This window comes from Ascidiella aspersa, chromosome 9 (genome assembly GCF_963924565.1).
Source record: "Ascidiella aspersa chromosome 9, kaAscAspe10.2, whole genome shotgun sequence".
In the NCBI taxonomy this organism is placed as follows: Eukaryota; Metazoa; Chordata; class Ascidiacea; order Phlebobranchia; family Ascidiidae; genus Ascidiella; species Ascidiella aspersa.
In genome coordinates this window covers 12,781,596-12,802,794 of record NC_139455.1, presented here as the reverse complement: position 1 = coordinate 12,802,794, position 21,199 = coordinate 12,781,596, and the positions used below count along the sequence as shown (strand labels likewise).

General features: G+C 34.8%; 1 protein-coding gene across 1 annotated transcript in view; it reads right to left on the bottom strand.

The window, feature by feature from the left end:
- Positions 1–21,199, bottom strand: part of LOC146133046 (valine--tRNA ligase-like) — a 64,725-nt gene that overhangs the window by 18,739 nt on the left and 24,787 nt on the right. The window contains exons 10-18 of the mRNA XM_083397634.1: positions 18,405–18,502; positions 15,065–15,266; positions 9,092–9,295; positions 8,825–8,968; positions 8,407–8,582; positions 7,775–7,909; positions 3,938–4,057; positions 3,345–3,469; positions 120–231 (exon numbers count right to left, since the gene is read on the bottom strand). Of these exons, the coding sequence (XP_083253760.1) occupies positions 120–231; positions 3,345–3,469; positions 3,938–4,057; positions 7,775–7,909; positions 8,407–8,582; positions 8,825–8,968; positions 9,092–9,295; positions 15,065–15,266; positions 18,405–18,502 (1,316 nt within the window). The remainder of the gene's footprint in view (positions 1–119; positions 232–3,344; positions 3,470–3,937; positions 4,058–7,774; positions 7,910–8,406; positions 8,583–8,824; positions 8,969–9,091; positions 9,296–15,064; positions 15,267–18,404; positions 18,503–21,199) is intronic.

The window sequence follows — 21,199 nt, the reverse complement described above, 5'->3', positions numbered from 1 at the left end:
GTCAATCCTGTAATCACAATCAAGAAATCTAGCGAGATCTTGAAACAAGATGGCACGACGCGCTTTATTGGCAAAGTGGAGTTGTTTGATCTCAGACGTTGAGTTGTGATATATTGTGCCTTGGAGTCATACGGTTTGCTTTCTGACCCGGTGTCAAGGCTGCAATCATTCCCATCCCGTAGAAAGTCCCCTTCCCATCCAGGGTGATAACATTATGATCAACATTGTCAGCTGCAAATAACAGTGTACTTTCGAGTGGGTCTATGTTCTCGGAAACAATGGAATTTGACGCTACACAATCAGCTGCATTATTTTCAAATCTCAGGACTTAAGAAATCACGACCTGTACAAATGATGTCCTTGAACAGCAAGACCAATTTGCAATGGTGCAATCATCGCTCGTGGTCTAACAGCTTGGACAATAGCTTGGCCAATACATGCAACCTTCTGCTTTGTGTGTTTTCCTACAAATAAGGAACTCAACAGTGTTCGCAAAGTTTCGTACATTAGAGCAGGACCGAGATTGAGCGCGTCTGCGCTTGGGTAGTGATCATTCACAGATGGTACATCATTTTTGATCTCACTTTTGATGAGCTTGCCGCAGTTTTAATTATTTCTCTCTTTTGTGACTCTTCATCATTCTCATGCCTTGTTTTTAGGTAATTAGTTCGGAGGATTTCTGATGTTTTCTCTCTCATAGTAACAATGCCATGAAGGCCCTGACCTTTAGCTATATAAACAGATTCACCGTATTGTTTCTGTAATTGGGTATTCAGATATTCTGATCCATAAGGAAGGCAATCATCATTTGCTAAAAATTCATTCATTTTATATCTAGGTCTGATATCGTTAACTGTTCTTCATCATTCTGTTCAAGATAGGAACATATCTTTAGAAATGCCTGCTCCTGTTCCTCATCCTTCGGTCACCCAGATTTTCGACGTTTTGCCTCAGGTACTTTGCCGTATTGCAAGGGTACGTTAAATCCATATCTAAAATTAACACTACAAGAATAGTGGTATAAACAGTCTGCATCATGCAATTCGCCACCGTAATATTCAATACGACCTTTCACGGCGAATGACCAATCATCAGAACATCTCTCACAACACTCTATATAGTCCTTGCAAAAACATCTGTTTTAACAAAACTACATCCAGGTCTGTCCGTGAGAACTCGAGCCCCACAAAATAAACAATCAGTCTTACTATCAAAATTGCCATCAAGACTTTGGACACTTTGTTTCCTCGTGACGCAGGACCCACTTTCCTCTCTGTTCTTCCTAAGTTGTATATCGATGGGGTTGGTGTAACGTTTACGACAGTCTACTTTTCGACCAGCTGTCACAACAATGTTGTCCCCTCTATTAGTACTCCACACAGCACACGCACAAAACAGTTTTAAACTAAGAACATCACTCATAAATTAACAACTTGCTAAACAACTAACTGCTAATCTAAGATAACACTTGTAATGCGACAGGCCGAACTTAAAAATTTCCATTGTGACATAATAGGCTGTTTAGCAATCTAAAGCCTGGTGCGCACCTGTATCGTACGGCAGCTACGACACTGCGGGCGAGAAATTGAAAATTGTTTTACTTGACCGCGAAGCCGGCAGGGCTGTAATGAATGTAATTAAACTATTTAGGCCATTTTATTATTATTGCTTCAGATTCCCGCGGGACGCACAGAAAATTGTGGCCGCAGTTTGCCCACCTCTGTCCTAGATTTTTAATATGTTTTTGTTGATCAAAAATACTACCCAAAACCGTTGAAAAACCTTTTGTAGGAATTTTTTTGATGTTCAGGCTATATGTTTCATATTTTGACCTGCCTAGCAGTTTTACAATCGCCCTTAACGCACGACAAACTATATGTGAATGTCTCAAAAAATTATTAATTTGTAATAGATAGTGCGTACTTAGGTCTAAAATGCTTATGTGTATTCCTTTTTTTCCAAAATTAGAAAAAGTTTCTCGGCACACTTTACAATATCTCAAGGCACGCTACTGTGCCGCGCCACACAGTTTTGGAATCACTGGTTTAAAACCTAAATAATATGACGGAACCCAGGGACACTAACATACTTTGAACTAATGCAGCATCATTGTGAAAACATTTTAGTATTTCATTTTATCATTATAAAAGACAATTCACGTATAAAAGTTCAAAAACTTTTTCAATTTTGTTCACCCTTGTCATAGAATGCTGTATTTCATTCACCGAAATGCCAAACCAATATTAGTGTAAATAATTTCATTCCCCCTTGGGTAAAAGTAGATATAGTCAAAATGTTGTGCTTTTGGTGCATTTAATTGTGCAACTTTCCTTTGCTTTCAGCTGCTTTTTATTATTATTAGCTCACATGCCAGTGTAAATTTAGTTATTTTTTTGTGGATATGATGCGAAACGGTTTAAACCAGGGATGTCCAACATTTTATTATAGTGGGCCGCATTGACACTTGAAATAATTTAATGGGCCGCAGAACCTATTAAGTTTCAAGATTAAGTATTGGCTTTTAGAGTTATAACGGGTATTGGCTTAGTATTGGCCTTTAGAGTTACTACTTGGGAGTGAAAATGACGAGCGGGCAGCACAAAAATTTTATTATTATTGTGTAATGATTACCGTTTTTTATATTACAGTTCTCTTCTTATTGCCTAACTTACATTATTTACCGTTTTAGTATTGAAATAATTTTTGAGGCTCTCGGGTTCTTGTATTTTCTGTAAATGGCTCTTTCATTGAATACATTTGCCCACCCCTGCTCTAGGGTCTACGTGATTTCCTTTATCACATATTCAGTGGAACATTAGCATAACAAGTGGCAGATAAACTATATTTCAAAACAGTTACTGTAGTGGTGGTAAGTAAAAGCAATAAAAAAGCTTATTTGTCAAAAACATACAATGCACCTAGTAAGCTTTAAGAACTTTTTTGGCTTGTCACTTAAACATTAGCAAAGTTTTTATAAATCGCTGTTGCGGAAAACTGTAACAGTTCCAGTAAAATGAACTTGCTTGTGTACCGCTTATTTATGTCTGTACTAGCTAGAATTCTCCCGGAAAAACATTGGCTATATCTTAAAACAAGTGATTGAAAAATAGCAGTTAAAAAGTGGCAGCTTTCTTTTTTAGCCTAAAACATGCTATGAAAGTTGGTCTAAATCAGGGGCGTGCAACTGTTTATCGCAGCGGGCTATAATGTATAACTATTATGGTGGTGCGGGCCGGACAATCGAACAACAGATATATTTTTTAAACAAATTATTTTATTGGAAAACCGTGTAGAATCAAATTACTCATTAAGCGATTAATGAGATGTGTGATATCTTCTCTCACCAGAGATCTTGTTAGTTTTGGCAGAAGTGCCAACTCGAAGTTCACTTAACAAGTGCTCATCTGTGAGCTGATTCCTGAATTTTGTCTTGAACAGGCTTTCCTTTTTCGGCAATTGCTTTCGATAACTAAAGCAGGCAAACTACATCTTGCTTGTTGAATTTCCACCTTTCATAATCAACCTTTCATTTTTGCAAGCAAAACAAGGCAGTTTTACTACCATGCACACTATGACGCAATAATGGAGGTTCGGACAGTGTGACATAATACAAATTAATAAATGCCAATGATTCCGTTACAAATAACTTCTTAAACAGCGAAATTTTTTAAAAAACAATGGGCTACTTGACCTAGTCTGTGCGGGCCACGTAAATAGGTCTTGCGGGCCGTATGTTGCACGCGGCCCGTATGTTGCACGCCTCTGGTCTAAATAAAGACTGATTTTAAATACTTTTCGATTTTATATACCACATCTTTTGAAAAACAGTAGACACCAAATGTAAAAACTATTTGCATGCTCTGAGAACATACATGAATTGTATGGGTGATAATTACAAAATAGTTACAAAAAAGAAACATTCAATCATTGCGATTACTGTACATTGCCGATAGGGATGTCGGGATCATCTATAGTAACAAAGTATGCAGGAATGCGATGACCCCACCAGAGCTGTCTAGAAATACACCAATCACGAATGTTATCTAACCAGCGAAACCTGAAACATAAACAAGAAACGTTTAGATCCCTGATATTGGTATTGCGACAACCACCAAACCAATGGTCTTATTGATATAGTCATATTTATTTTGTCCATGTTTCATGTGGTCGCTTTTTACTTAAGCTGCATACAACCTAGTTTCAGAAGGCAAGGTTTTGATCCAATATATTCTGAATATTCAAACTTAAACAACATATAAATGTTCCAGCATCAGGTGCAACCAAAACCTCCAGATTATATAGCTTGGGCCTGTATGCCTTTTTACAGGGTAGTCACGAATAACTGCTCATTAACAGTTTGTCCCAGGTAAGTGTTAACCATAACTAAGTGTTAACCATAAAAGTGTCTCCTCTAAATTGGAAAATTGTTTTAGTATTGGGTTCTTTTTTCGTCTTAGGCCCATACTATATTTAAAATACTGTTGTCAATAGGTTGCGGTACTGCTTTTTAACACTACTTTCGTGTTACAAAAGCAAAAAATATTTAAAATAAAAAGGTGTTTATTCTAATATAAAAGGGTTGAGATTTTGCATTTGCCTGCTCACAAATGATAGTGCAATTCAATTCAGTGCCTTGAAAGCAAACATTTGTTGTTGTTATCAGACCTAAATTTGTTACACTGAAGGCTAATTATTTTGTGAAATCACATGACATAGGCTTCCGCAATGACAAAATGAATTAATCAAGCGCATCGGACAGGATAAAAGTCCTACACATTCAATACTTTAGTAAACAATTCAAGTTTTATTTGTTTGGGTCAAGTGCCAATGGATTGTTACTCTCCCTCAACTAAAACAACCATATTTTAAAGTGAATCGCATATAGTAAAAAGTTCTATGCATTTTTGGGTAGATTCAATTGAAGCAGGCTATACCAGAATCAGGTTTGTTAACGCACTGAAACAGCTTGATGGCTTCATATATTTTTAATCCCGCAAAGTTGGGGCATTGCATGAATGCACATAATATATCTTGCTTATTGCAAAAGGCTGCATATTATTATTACAAGTAAATTTACCTTATTTAACTTAAGCAACGTCGGCATTTCTTCTAGTGATGCTATAAAACGAGTTAGCCTAAAATATCTGTATTATGTTAGGAGTTGTGCACAAATGTGTAATTGAATATACGGCTGCTGTCAGGCATTGCATCAATTGCAAAATTGTTATTTTAGCACATTTTTTTTTATCAAATGTACCAACGTTTCAATAACCTATACAGGAAATCTTCATCAGGGCAGCGACACAATTCTTGCACCTGCCTATCAATTTATTTGCAGTAGCGTCCATTAGAAGACTGGGGCCTTGTTATTGCATTGTCCTGTTATTGGGTGATCTTGTTTATCTCACCTTGTCATATAAATCGTGATCCTATCTTTTTTCGCCTAATTGCAATATCATTGTCCTGACGGAAGATTTCCTATAAAGGTTATTGAAACGTCGGTGCATTGAATAAAAAAATTGTTTAGAAGTACATTTAGACAACTGAAATGTGTAACTGAAGTCAGTTTAAAGAAAATACAACAAGTTAAAAAATGGGGGCTATTTGGTTTAAAATACAAAATTTAATTCACATTGAGAGGGGCACCTGATGTACTTAGCACAGAAAAGCAAAAAAAGACAGTAACTAAATACTAGGTTAAAAATGTAATTTAGAATGAAGGACATTTAAAAAATCAAAACAAACAAACATGATAAAAATATCTGTAGTTGCCAAAACCTAATATTTGCACTTATAGTGAGTGCAATGCAACACAATGAGCTTTTTAGCAAGTCAGTAAAATATTGTTGTGATTTAGTTATACTTTACTACAAATGTGATCTGTTATGCAGTCAAATCTCATGCTGCAAAAAATAGCCAGTTACTGCTGCCCCTTAATGCAGAATCAATAATTGACAACAAACTCTGCACATGTCATTACATGTTAGTCATTTACACAATAACACCTGATTCACAAAAATGATTAGAAAAGAGTTTGGAGCGGCATATATTATAACCAGGGAGTTTAACAGGATCATTCACAAAACCTTATGAACCGGTTGTGGGTCAATTTTCTGAACCGTAACCATTTTTGTAAGAGAGCTGGAAAAAAAAACCTGAACCTTAACCGAACCTCGAAAAAGCGCTTGACGGTTTCGGCTCCTTACAACTCCAGCATGACGTCACAACTTGTATAATACAGTGTCAAGTTATGCCGTGTTCAAAAATTTTATGAAAAGAAATGAATACTGATTATATGAAACATTAATTTGTTTTCTAGATATTTAAAACATGAGCTGTTTGAGTCACAAAGCTTAGAATTACCATGAGTTACAATTCACTTAATATTTTCTAAATTTATTTACCCACATTTTAGGTGTAACACAACACATACTGTATCAGAACCGGAACTTAATATACCATGCAACGCCAAGACACTAATGCGATACTTTATACAGCAACGAGTTGTTTAAATCACTTTATTCCTAATAGGTCAAACCTTTGTCAAAATAAAATATCTTTAGGTGTTTTAGGGAAAATAAATAGCGGCTCAAATTGAATGGCTTGTCGAGCTGGATCTGGCGACTTGGACAACAGCTGCGGTACAGATGTTGCAATAATGCCATAATAACACCTGGGGAAAATATCTTTGTTTTGTGGCAAAAGGTGTGCTTGTAAAATAGCTTAGCCCAATGCATGTTTTCATGTTTCCAGCGGAAGGGGACAATTTCACACTAAGAGATTTCCGGCTGGCGCCTGGCAGTACTGTCCATGATGCACATGATCACTTTATATCTTAGGGTTTGCTTTTGTTTGACAATAACTTGGCTGTTTATGATTAGGGTCTATCCCTATTTTATAACGTCCCAACTGTCAGAAAAAATTCATCAAGTTTAAAATTCTGGATATTCTTTGTTTTAGTCCTGCTATTGTTTATGCGCTGAACTATATAGTACGCAAAACTTTGCTAAATAATAGAAACAGATCTAATATCAAGGACCTTGTTCCTATAAAACGCTGCTAGGTAAGTAGCCAAATAAACCAATGTAATGCTGAAATGATTCACTTAACTCGGTACTGATTTTTGTTTACCATATTGTTTGCTTATTTGCCTTAAAAACTAGAACTCTAGTACAAAAGGAAATCATGCAGCTTGAAAGGGCACTGTTCAATACATCCAAAGGTAAAAAATATATCAATCAAAAAGTTTTTAAATTAATACACAGGTTATTTTGTACTTAAGCAGCTATAGGCTCACTGTTACACTTGTGTTGGAAACAGTGACACATTGTTGACAAGTAACACCAACGGTATTACAATCCTATTATTACACAAAAATAAATGAATTAAATCACAATAAAACATTCATACTGGTGATGGTGCACAATACTTTTATAAACAAAAACTACTTAAATATGTTAATTGGGCTATATGAATGATTTTCAACAGGCTTTTCATTAAACTTTAGTCAACTTGGTAAATTTATTGCAGAACACGTAATATTCTTTGGCCAATTTGAGTTTCATATTGCGCAATGTATTTTTAGTTAAATTTAATTTTTTGGCAAATTTAGCTTGTGATGACAGCATCCAACCAACATAAAGACCTGGGTACTTCTGACACTACAAGAATGTCAAAAATATATGTATTAAACCTTATGTAATTCTAAAGATAAAGCTACCCGAAATGTTATTGATTAAAATACGAAGTTCAACCAAAAAACAAACAAAATTACCAAGTTTTTGAGTGAGAGTCTGGAATTAACTTTAGGTCACCATTGCGCACAGCTGCTACTGCTTGTTTGGCAAAAGGCTTGCAATCCATGAACCACTGCAATTTAACCAGAGGCTCAACAACATCTTTGGAACGACTGCAGGCAAATAAAACACCATAAAAATAGTTGCTGCATGTATGAGGGAGAAAACAAGTTATTTTTTGGTTTACTGAAAAAAATCAAATCAGCTACATAATTCGACATAATTTTTTTTACTCGTATGAATGAAAAACATTTCAAACTTTAATATTTTTTTGACCAAAAATTTTCCATAACTTAACTTTGCTTCTATGAGTATGTGCATGTCATCCAGCATAAAGTCGTTCAATTGAACTCGCTTAACTATTACCATTTGAATACTATACAGCAGGGGTGTCCAACTCAAACCTGCCAGCGTGCAAATTTTTATCTTATAACTTTTTCCCGTGCCAAAATTTAGTAATTAATTCTTTTTATTCTCAAGGGCGCTTTCGTGCCATTTTTTATTAGGTTGCGTGCCACATTTGGCATGTGTGCTGCATGTTGGACAAATGGACAAGCCTGCTATACAGTATAACATATATCAAAGTAGTTAAAAGCTTAGAGAAGTTTACCTACAAATGGGCACAACCATTTGATTTTCCTTAGTATCAATATAAAGATTTTCTTCTTTCAATGCTTTCAAAACCTGTTTTCTTGCATCAAACCGCTTCATTCCATCAAACTGAGTTTTGGTGTTAATAACATATCCATCATCAGAAAACATATTGATAAACCGAAGATCATGCCTCTAGTAAATACACAAAACACATTAGAATTAATACACTGATCTTTTTATAACTGCCCACAATTTTCATTTTAATTATACTAAATGTAAAAATGGCATTCAAGTTTTGGCATTAAACTTCAAAAGTAAAACAAAGGCAATAATACAGATATTAGCGACTATTTATAAAAAAGTCAAGTTTCTTTAAAAAAGCATCGCAATAATATAGGAACACAAAGTTTTATAGTAGGCAACATTTTACAAACCTTTCCACACTCATAGTCATTTGGGTCATGTGACGGTGTGATCTTAACAGCACCGGTTCCAAACTCACGCTCCACCATTTCGTCACAAACAATTGGCAATATGCGATCACAGAATGGATGCTTTACATTTTTCCCATGTAGATGCTGAAACAAATCTTAAGTTGTGAAATAAAATATTGAGCTGCAGGGGAATGTGATGTGCTTTTGTACTGCTTACCATAACATCAAAATAAACAATCATTGGCCTTGAAGCATTTTATTTATTACCTTGTATCTTTCATCTTCTGGATGTACAGCAACTGCTGTATCCCCTAACATAGTTTCAATGCGGGTAGTTGCAACATGTATCTTTTCACCAGATTGGCTCTCCAGAACACGGTAGGCAAAGGTAATAATAACACCAAATTCAACTTTTTCATCATAACCTGGGACACTGAGAAATGTGCGACCAAGCAACTCTTGCTTGTTGACCTGAAAGTAATAGCATATATTTAAGAAAACTAAAATATTTAAAAATAACTATTTCATCAGAAGCCTTCAACAGACGCCTTCAACAGACAAACTAAATCAGTTAGTTATTGATGTAAGCAAGGCAGGTTAGAGCGTGCAGTGAGGTTGGATCTCATGACCTCCGGCCATACAAAATCTTTACTTTACCAACTGTTCTGAACTATGTAAATGATATACCCTGCACGCTGCACGGAGGCATTCTGGTATATAAACATGGTATAAAATATCAGCAATAACAACATAAAAGAATTTGATTGAATTTGACCCCTATCAAACTCATATATTTTGTAAAATAAGTAAATACCATACACAAAACAAAACAAGCAGTAGACTACAACTAACCCATTGCCTTGTAGTGCCATTATCACATGACCAGTGTTTCGTTAGTTTTTTATAGCTCAAAACAGTTAATTCTGGCACTTTTTTGTTAGTACGTTACTAAAAAATACTTTTGGCACTTTTTTGTTCTTACGTAACTCGAAAAAATTACTTAGGAAAATTTTACTTTGTACGTCGTTTGAAATTTCTTATTCTTATTTGGCCATTTTTTGTTTGTACTTGGCTCAAAACAATAATTTGGGCATATTTTTGTTCATTATGTTACTTGAAAAAAAAAATTTTGGCACTTTTATGTTCTTCAAATAACATTAATTTGGACACTTATTTTCATACAGATTGGCGTTGAAATCTGTAAAAAAAAAGATTCTTCCTTAATTATGTACACTTCCATGAAAAAACTTTTAGTACTACGTACCAGTTTTTAGAATTTAGTTATGTATTATCTCCAGTTGTTAACCTACATTTTTGGATAAACAAGCCTTTCAAGATAAAATTTACTGTAAACACAGATCATGGCTAAATTTTTTATAATAATTTAGCACCAGGGCAACAATAATACTACACTAGTATCGGACAAGTACCAATAATACCACTTGGCATTGGGTATCAGCTCTGATAGAATAATTTTTGACATCCCAACTCGACACACAAAAAACTGACATTGATGATGTCATAAATAGGAAAAAACTATTCAGAAACAGCCAATAAACGCCTAGCAAAGGTGACCCTTTGAAAGCAAAACACACTTGTGTGTAGCGACACCCATGCCAGGTACCAAAGGGAAGTACGCAGCTCAAAATTTTTTGCGTAATATTTCCGGAAGTAAACAAGATATCGATCAGAAATTTCTACACATTACTTAAAGCAACATAAGTTAGCCAGCAATCAAACTTTAAAAAAAAAAAACTATTAAAATATTAATATTCATATTTATGAATATTAATATTCAGTCACATTTGGCCTTGCAATTAAAATGTGCCCTAAGTGACTTACATAGGGTGATAGCTACGAGTTTACTCTTCAAAATGAGATATGACTCAGGGATAAGTTATTAATATTCCTTCAAAAATTCATAAATGTCCAAAATTTCAAATCGGCCAAAAAGCAAAAGTTCCATAACTCGAGAAATAAACAAGATTTTCAGTCAAAATTTTTACACATCACTCAAAGCAACCTAACTTAGCCAGCAATAAAACTTTTTTTAAACAAAATTAATTTTCATATTTATAGCTGCGAAACTGTTAAGGCAGCCAGCAATAAAACTTTTTTTAAACAAAATTAATTTTCATATTTATAGCTGCGGAACTGTTAAGGCAGGGGTTCTTAAACTTTTTTTACCGCGGACCCCTAAAATTTTTATCTACCTTGCGTGGACCACGGTCGGCCAAACAAATCCAAAATGACGTCATAAATTGACGTCACAGTACAAATAAACTTCGAAAAACTAAACCGAAATATGTGTGACTGATTTTGAAGAATCATAATAATTCGACTTATCAGCAGCGCAGTTTCCAAAAGGTCCCTGAATGAGACTACACCAAATTAAAAGCACATCTTACGCCACCTGCAATACCAACTGACGATCGTTTTTTCCAGGTGTTGTTATGCCACAATTAGCGCGACATCGTCACCGAGCTGTGTGTCTAGCCAGCTAAAATACAAGATGCGGTTGAGGGAAAATGCATCAATTGCACACTAAGCACGTTAGAATGTGCTTAAAGAGAATAATTAAGGAAAACCATTACATAAAAATGGCGATTTTGAAACAGGCACAACAGTCACATTTAGACCATGTTTCAAGAGAATCTGCTTCAGTAAAAAAATGCTGTTGTTACAAAAACAGCAGATATTAGTGCATACAGAGAAGATCGAGGAACATTAGCTGCACCAAACATGACGTTTTCAGCGAGAAAAAAGAAAAAAAAGGCTGCACTTATTGTTTTCCAATTGTCAAATACACTCTTGCTAATCAGCCAACCTTAAAAAATAACGAAATGCAAAAGAGAAATAATATCCTGTGTTTATAGTTGTCCTATTAAAAACAAATTGTCCCGATCAAGTTTCTAAATTCAGGAATGAGTTGCTTAAATTTTGCAGAAAAGTGAAAAAAATTAAAACAATTCGGATACAAGGAATTTATGTTGATGTTGGCTTTCTTGTCGTATGTTCTTGTGAGCCGTGTTTCCAATAAACAAATGACTCTATTTTAAAATAGAACTTCAACTTGAACAACATTTACACCTCTTTCCAAACAGGATGTCAACTGAAACAACTCGGAACAAAATCAATGCAAATCATTAATTCATTTGGCGGAATGGGCTGATTGACGTTTAATGTGATAATACACAAAAACAAATGCAATAAACTTTTGGTTGAGCATGGACTCTTCATAAAGATTTTGGATTGTAATGCTATAATGCAGCTGTTTGTTTTTCCAAGCATATGGTAGTGTGGGGCAGGGATTTTCTTCCATGTTGAGCATCAAAACCAAGAGCCCAAATTGGCTTGAGAGTCCTGGACAGATTTACAATGAGATGTGATCTCAGTTGCATCCAAATAGATCAGCTTAGACAAAAGGGGAGAAAGACAAAAAGACAAAAGGGGAGAAAGACAAATTTAATCATCATTATAAATTTTGCATTACTAATGTGTTTAATTAATAATTAGGCATGAAGTATTGTTTGCTTTTTTTTTGCATTTTATATTATTATTTTTTATTTTTTTTTTTTTGCATTGTATATTATTATTTTTTTTTTTTGCATTTTATATTAGGTCCATAATAGTATTGTCTGTATTAGTGTGATTTCACAAAACAATTCACTACATTTTTTTTAAGTTTCATGTGAATCTTTTATGGCAATTTATATGTTTACCAGATTTGAAAGAAAGTTTTGCGCGATGAGTACCATGGCACACTCTAACAACTTTGTTCCAACTCAACAAATGCAAGTTTCAGATCAGTGGTTCTTAAACTGAGGGCGCGCCCAACTTGTGGGGGGGGGGGGGTGTGAGGTTTAAAAGGGGGCGCGAGAAATTGACAAACTCTGTATGAATTATGACTAAACATTAATGCGAATTCGAGGTGATATTTGAGTGGACAAAATCGAGTCATCACACATTAGTTGCACCTTTAGAATATTCCTGTGTATTTTTAGGCAATAACATCAAGTAACTTTAAACATGTCAGCATTTTAAGGTCAGTATTTTCGTTTTGTGACGAGAGCAAATGCTGTCTGCTGACAGATTGCTAGTGTTAGCTAGTTCGAGTTGTGAATTGAGATTATGATGAAGAAAAGGCTGCAGAACGTAAAAGCAGTTGGCTGAGTTCGAAATCATTGTTAGTACCTGACAACTCTATTCTACAGTTACAATCATAGGCGTAGCCAGGGGGCTGAGGGACCATGGGCCCCCTTAAAATTGATAAATATTGTACTCCTAATAATTTGTTTTGTAGCATTTATGAGCAGTACCACAGCAGTCGATCACAGGCATGCAAAACCTTTAATTGTCGTCGTGCACTGTTACATCACAAACGATGTAGTTAATATTACGTTGGCTATACTTATTAATGTAGTTTTACTGCTTTTTAATCATTTTGTTTTTGCTCTTTGAATCTTTTTCGAGTATTGCGCTAAAACTCAGTCAGTTGCTGCTCTGAAATGGTTGCTAGCATATTGTTTTGTGTTCGATACGGTGTCCCAAAAACTCTTACTAGTTCAAGTTCAAAATTTTTGTAATATCATGATATACAGTTGTTTAACAGGAGTATCCCGAACTCTACAACAGCACCATGCATAAACTTTTTTTAATTTTCCAGGTATTTCTTTTGCATTAATGAAAATTACCTGGAATTAAATTGCTGTTCTGCTTAATGTTTTTTTTTATTTTGAAACATGGTGGGGCGCGGGTTTTCTTAGACAAGTAAAAGGGGTGTGTCTCAAAAAGTTTAAGAACCACTGTATTAGATGCTTTGCGAGAATCTTTGGTGGCTAGGGATGCTCAAAGTAGAATATCGAATCCTTGGATTCGAATCCAATTCTGCCGTTTATTTCGGGTAATTGGAACCAATATAATTTAATGTTTTACCGCGGATTGTTGCGCCTAATTGCACAAATGCGTGTGGTAAGTTGGCCTGTCGCCGCAGCGACCAATTTACAGTGCTTGCTTTAAATGTAACCTCGTAGTGCAGTGTCAGCGTTTTTTCGGGCGACCAATTACCGCGTCTCGCGATAACGTTCGTCTAATAATTAAGTGTCAATCAAGCGTCATTGGGCGAGCGGCTAACATGTAATGTCTATTTCCCTAAATGCGTTAAGTTGCAAAAGTAACATAGCGTTGCAAAACGTGCTTTTATTGCTGTGATTGTGGGCCCTGTATGGTAGATTAAGATTAATCCCTTCCCCAAACAAAATTGAGGTTAAATAATTTAATAAAAATATACTAGGATTCGCTATTCTAGATTCGTTATTCTAAATTCGAAACCTATTATTCTAGAATACCTTGGGATTCTACTTTGAACATCCCTATTGGTGGCTTTACCAAGATAAATAATTTATATGTTTTTTTCTGTTTAGCACAAACTTAGCCTGTGCACTGTTTTTGAGCTGTCATAAAGCTGTTGAGGTAAATGCCTCACAACTTGTTTACCCAAATTATCTTTATGTATATTGTCACTATATTACATGATGTCTAAATTAAAGATTGCAAATTTAACTCTAATAAATTCAAATGTTGCCCCAACGCATTGCCTGCGTAATTGTTCTTAGTGTTTTCATTTGCACCTTTATGCACTTCTTCTCTAAAAACAACAAATTTCTTAAGGTTTTTGTTTTATGGTAAATTTGCGACCTCATCTCTTTACTTGTGTAATATTTTACTGAACTTGGATAGCCTTGAATAAGGGGAGAGAACCACTGCTCTAGGTGGTATGTATAAATTGAAAAGTTGAGGACATCTTAATTGTCACTTTTCAACCACTTTGAGAAGCATGAAAAAACACTGATTAGGATTTAACCCAGGACTGCTCGCTTTCCTTTGTACAATTAATTTTTTTTTGCAATTCCATTCATGTTTAAACATTTTGCTTAAAAACATGTTTAGAAATTGAATTTATTGTAACATAAAAAATATTTCTTACTGAAGTTATATCATGCCAAACTAGTGTTTTAAACCCTATTTAAAAAAAACATAAAATTAAAAAAAAAATTAGATCTAACCATGCTATTTATATCTGTATGAATGTTTATTGTTGATCTCATAAAGAGTTTTGTATATATAAAATATCTATAAAAACAATTTGATGTGTTACATCTTCTAAATCATTAGGTCATAGTTACACAAAACAATAGTAAAAAAGAGAATGTATTATTTATAGCAAAATATTAACTGTACCTCAATGTCTGAAATTGCTGATTTTAGACTGCAAGACCAGTTAACTAGGCGATTACTTCTAAAAATATATCCTTGTTCATGAAGACGAATAAAAGCTTCCTTAACAGCAGTGCTTAGGTTGTCATTCATCGTAAAAAATTCACGACTCCAATCTAAAGATGATCCAAGAGAGCGTAATTGGTTGTTGATACGATTGCCTTTTCTGTTAAGCAAAACATCATTAGCAAAAAAGAAGTTGCAATTTGCAAATAATGATATCAAATATAAATAGTAATTAAATTAAAAAAGCAAGATTATAAAAACTCTAAAATTAAATTAAGAATAAGACAGAAGTGAAACATTCACACAAATGTGTGTTAATAACTGAGATCTAGACCTTCGAAGCTGCTTTTTGACCAACGACTACAACTTACATATAATTAGTACACCGAAAGCCATCGCACACTCACCGAATCTATTGATCTATGATGCAGGCAGAGCAGACTAGAAAAACAACTAGCCTGCAGTGAGGTTCGAACTCACGACCTCCGGTCAAGCCGGGACCGTCGCTCTACCAAGAGGGTTCAAACTCACTGCAGGCTAGCTGTTTTTCTAGTCTGCTCTGCTTGCATCATAGATCAACAGATTCGGTGAGTCTGCGATGGCTTTTGGTGTACTAAGACAGAAGTGTTAAGCATATTTTCTTATGGAATTATAAAAAGTTAAAAACATAAATTTATAAAGCTGATCCTGAAAAAAGCAAATGTTCTTTAAATGGTTATGTTTTTAAAAAATGCTTTTTAGACTCTACCTTACAAACAATTGTAAGAAGGTTACGTTTTTTGTACTGTGGAAAAATCACTTCAAATATTTTAATCCACTTGGGGATATTAGACATGATCACAAACAGAGGCAGATCAAGGGTACAACCAAGTTTAACTGAAAATCGTATATATATATGTTTACTTCAGTATGCCGCTCGCAAAGTTCTTTGTGTACTTTTTCAGGCCTGATGCACACCTTAAAATTCGATTTTAACACTAATATTTCAACTATAATTTTGTGGTATTTTCTGCTGGAGGCAAACCCCCTAATGTTGAAGATTCTTACTTTTTCTTGCGCTGCCTTGAAGTTCACCAAAAACCAACAAAGTGCGAATCTACAATTCTAAATAGTGTATATACAAAAACAAAGCAAGAAACTTTAGTAGTATTAAGCATGCTGAAGGCGTGTTGCTACTCACCTTAGTAATAAAATGAATAACCTCCAAGTAGTTTTGATACAATAGCAAAGTTTGTGTACATGTGGGCTTGTACAGCCTAGTTTCTACATACAGTGATATAATATGATATGATATGTGCAATTCATAGTCTCACTTGTCCATCACTTGATGCACATAAAACCCTAAGGTTTTATTCCATTTAAAAAGATTGTTATATAAGCGATGACTTTTGTTTTCATGAGGTTGATCAAAATTACCCTCTAAATGTGACATCACAAAATTCCCGCTGATGTGGTTATTTCGCATGCAGAGTGAGATATATTTAACTAATGCAATATATTCCTTGATAAACATTACCAAAGAGGGATCTTTTGACATTTCAGGGAATATCCATTATCCATAGAAATATCAGATTACTTTGCAATTTTTTTCCAAACTGGTCTTATTTGTCAGTGTCCATATACCTCCAATGTTATTTTCTGTGTTTGGGCTTTAGCAGGCAAAAGACAACATTTGCGCAATTTTAGATTTTTATGTCATTTCTTTGTTAAATATATTATTAAAATTACCTAAAATGTTGTTCCTTTTAAACCACCTGAAAAATACCAGAGGGGTGAGAAGTTTTGTTGGTTCAATCTGTGTATGACATGTATTCATAATCAATTGAAATATCACCTTTTTACCATTTTTCATCTCTGAAAAGAGCTTAAAACCTAAATTAACAACAAATGACCTTTCAGATCCCTAAATACAGGGTTTCCCAAACTTTTTTGGACCACGGAACACAATTTGTAAATCTTTTCGCGGACCGCAATACAAAGCAAAAAATAAATAAAACCAAATTTTATATATTTACAAAACTGACAACATCAATAGGACGGATGGGATTGCTTTCCCTCTGCTTAAATCATCAATTCATCATAAATTCAAAGCGCAACAAGATTTACAACTCTGGACAGCAAAAGCTTTTGAAATCAATAAGTTGTGAATAACTGCAATTTAATTATCTTTGAAAGCATACACATTACTGTACTGTACAAGAGGGGTCGGCAACCTTTTTCTAGTCACAGGCTAAAACCAAACTCAGAAAAGGCTCTGCGGGCCGCACAAAATGTTAACGAAGAATTATGTTATTAAAATATTTGAACAACTGTAAATCAGGCAGGCTTCTGATATGTTTTTGCACTTAAAAACGTGTTTAGTTACTTTTAAGGAGGCAGTAGAGTAAAGTGTGTTGGCGCAAAGTGAAAAAAAAAGCGTTTGTTTGGTTTAAAATTCGAGTCCACACGTCGTTATTCATATTGAAAAGTGTAATAAAACTACTTTGAGAAAAAAAACGCGATAACCTTAATGGTTAGTTTAGTCTGTATGTCCAATATTTTTGAATACGTTTTCAGTCGGGCCACATAATCTGAAAAAAAGAAAGCTTTTTATAGGGGTCACATAAATATCATAATGCGATCTGATTTATTTGACTAACTATTTGTGATGTAACATAATGCTCAGTTTTTAGCACCTGTGTTTAATAATTGTTGTGGTTTTCATAAGGGACAAATGTTGGCAATTTTATATAGTGAAGCAGTGCGACACAATATTTGTTTTATGTGTTCACTAAAAATCACTATACCTAAAGCAGCCTATTGAAATGCATGGTACAGCTAGAACAGGGGTGCCAATCAGAGACCAACCGCCACATTTCTTACTTTGTTAACCAAAAAAAGAGATATCTCACACATGGGCAGAAATGATCAACCTGCTTTTTCCTCGCTTAAACACATATGTTTGCTTAGCTAGATTTAAAATGGTCCACATTAACAATATTTTCTAGGATACATTTAAACATTTTTTTATTCAACGGGAATAGCATCTGAGCAGTGACAAAATTGGTGATAAAATAAATAACCTCTTAAGTGGTAGTTTTGATTCAATAGCAAGGTTTGTATACATGTGGGTTTGTCCGGAGGCTAGTTTTTACTTACAGTTATATGATATGGTGTGTGTGCAATTCATAGTCTAGTGGTTACTTCGAATGCAGGGTGAGATATATTTAACTGGTGAAATGTATTACTTTCATTCCTTGATAAACGTGCTGTGCCTTTACATTTTTAATATAATTTATCAAGCAATAATTAAACATACTCTTTTTTCCATTTCCAAACTTCATCAATAAAGGCATTTCTTCCAACATCATGGCGAGATACTCTTTTTTCTTTCCACATCTTTTTTTCAACAACAACCTTTTTGCAAACAATTTTAAATAGGATTTAATAGTTTGCTATAACATAGTTGTTATACATAAAAGATTTTGGAACTCTAAACACAAATTAACATATTTGTTACGACTTTACTAGTAATTCTAGAAAATTACCTGGACCTCCTATAAAGTCGCTGTGAGTTCTTATTTCCGGGCAATAAATAACCTACCAAGGAGAACTTATATTAAAGACCACAACAAGAAAACCCAATGTACAGATGTATTGGTTGCAAGAGTAGAATATTACCACACCACAAACAATAATGACACTTAGACACACACAATTACTTACAAAGGCGACAGACAGAGCATAATGAAACTTAAGGTTTTACTCGCTAATTTCACAAGGCTACACCCAGACGTCTCTCTCCGCTGTAGGCGGTAAGCCGCTCGTAATATACGCTAAAACAAAACTCCTTTTCACGAGAACCGACGCCCTCCCGGAAACCCCAGGCCTGCCTTACAGGGCGGCCGTTTCGTGGAAAGATAACATTGGGCGGACCTTTTAGTGAGAAGTTAAACCGCGCCGGAAAACAAGCGATAAATGATTGTGAGATTTGCAGAAATGTTTGGAGACAGGAAAAAAAACATGTCCAAAGTCCAATTAACGGCGAACACCACAGCGCACAAGAATATTACGTTAATATACAATTATACATGTCTCGAAATGCGAAAACCTAATTCCTAGCCCTACATTTAAGAACAAAGGTGCAAAATTAATAATGAATGTTAGAATTTACAGTCGGCGTAATAGCAACCGGTGATAATTTTGTAGTGCTAATTAAGCACGTAACAATATTACTATTAAATATTTAATGATAATAAACTTTCAAGAGTTTAAATAAAGTAAAAAATGCACACTAAGCAGTGTTATAGCTGGTGCCTGGCAGAAGTGTCAACAATGCAGGGGTTCGCTTTTGCTGGAGGTTAATTGACCGTTTCTGATTAGGGTGTAATTTTATGAAGTCATTAACGTCAGAGGGAAATTGTGGGAATTCCTTTAGTTGAAATTTGGGGACAACACCCAGTTTAAATTTTTGGATACACTACTGTATATAGTGTATAGTTTCACCCGATCCGTTAGAAATTAGTGCATTTCTAAGCAAAAAGGTCTATGACAATTAGGGCATCCAATGGCAGAAAAGTCTAGACTTTAAGACCTTGAGGTCCTGGCAATGCACTAATTTGGACCTTTAGATAAAATCCCGGCGTAGATAAATTGAAAATATTCGTTGAACATTCACAAAAGATTACAAAAAGTGTGAGATGGGATTAATAACACTTGACCCACCCCAACCCAAACGCTAACCCGAACCCTAATAATGTGCGTTAATGTAATAATTATTTGAATGCTGGTGAAAAAGCCCAAACTCAGGTGGGCATAAGATAGTTTCTCGTCTATGGTACCATAGGATTGTTACGTCACAAATTGAGGTATTGGAGCCTAAAGCGTTTATGTAATTATTAATTCAATGCACATTATTGGGGTTAGGGTGATAGTTAGTGTTTGGGTTTAGGTAGGTCAAGTATTATTAAACTTAATCTTTTGAAGCACATTGTTAAGTCAAATTAGTACATTGTTCGAGACCTCAAAGTCTAAAAGTCGGACTTTTTGATCCTTTGGATGCACTAATTGCCGTAGACCTTTTTGCTTAGAACTGCACTAATTTCTAACGGTTCGGGTGATAGTTTTCAAACAAAATCATAATTAAAAATAAGCCATAAAATTCTATAAAATGTTCTACAGTCAAAGTAAAATAGCTTGGTGTTTTACAACAGTAGGTTTCATATATAAAATAACAAATCAAAATTTAATCGAAATATATTATAATTAACTACTAATTTATGAAAGAATTATTTATACTAGTCAGGGGCGTATCTAGAAATCCAAAAAGGGGGGGGGGGGGGGGGGTCCCAAATTTTCAACTCAGGGAATTCCCCGTTTTTCCGTCTGACTTTAATGTCTTCATAAAATAGTGACGGTATGACATCATAAAATAGAGATTGTTATGACATCACGAAAAACAAGACCGTGAAATATATGTGATTTGATTTCTTTGTGATATGTGATTTGAGTTCATATGTGATTTGATTTTGGCCTCTGTCTTACACCATCTAATATTAACGTGGACAGCAAACAGCAAGAAACATCAGCACCGCCTAACTCGGCGTTTTCAGCGAGAAAAGGGCGGAGACCGCTTGATTTATTGTTGTTGATTGTCGAACAAACTCTTGTTGATTAGCCAACCCGAACGAACAACGAAATGCGAAAGAGAAAAATATCCTGTGTTGACGATCTCGAAACAAGAAACGAAAAACAACATTTTTACAGTTTAAGACGCGTGACTCAATTACATTAAAAAACAAGCAGCTTCGGGTGAGTTAAACCCTGACAAAAACGAACAAAAAATTATAATGTCACTTACAAAAAGGGGGGTTTGAACCCCCAAACCCCCTGGATACGTCACTGATACTAGTGTCCTCCAACGAATGGGTCGCAACCCAAAGTTGAATCACCTCATATAATTCTTCTCACTGGTTTGGCATTTTTGTTGTAACAACAAAGTTCAAAACAAAAATGCAAATGATTATAGCCTATAATTGAATTGTAGACACCACCCTTGACATAAACATTATTACCTTCAAGTTGCAGTTTGTTGAACCAAAATTAAGTAAGGAG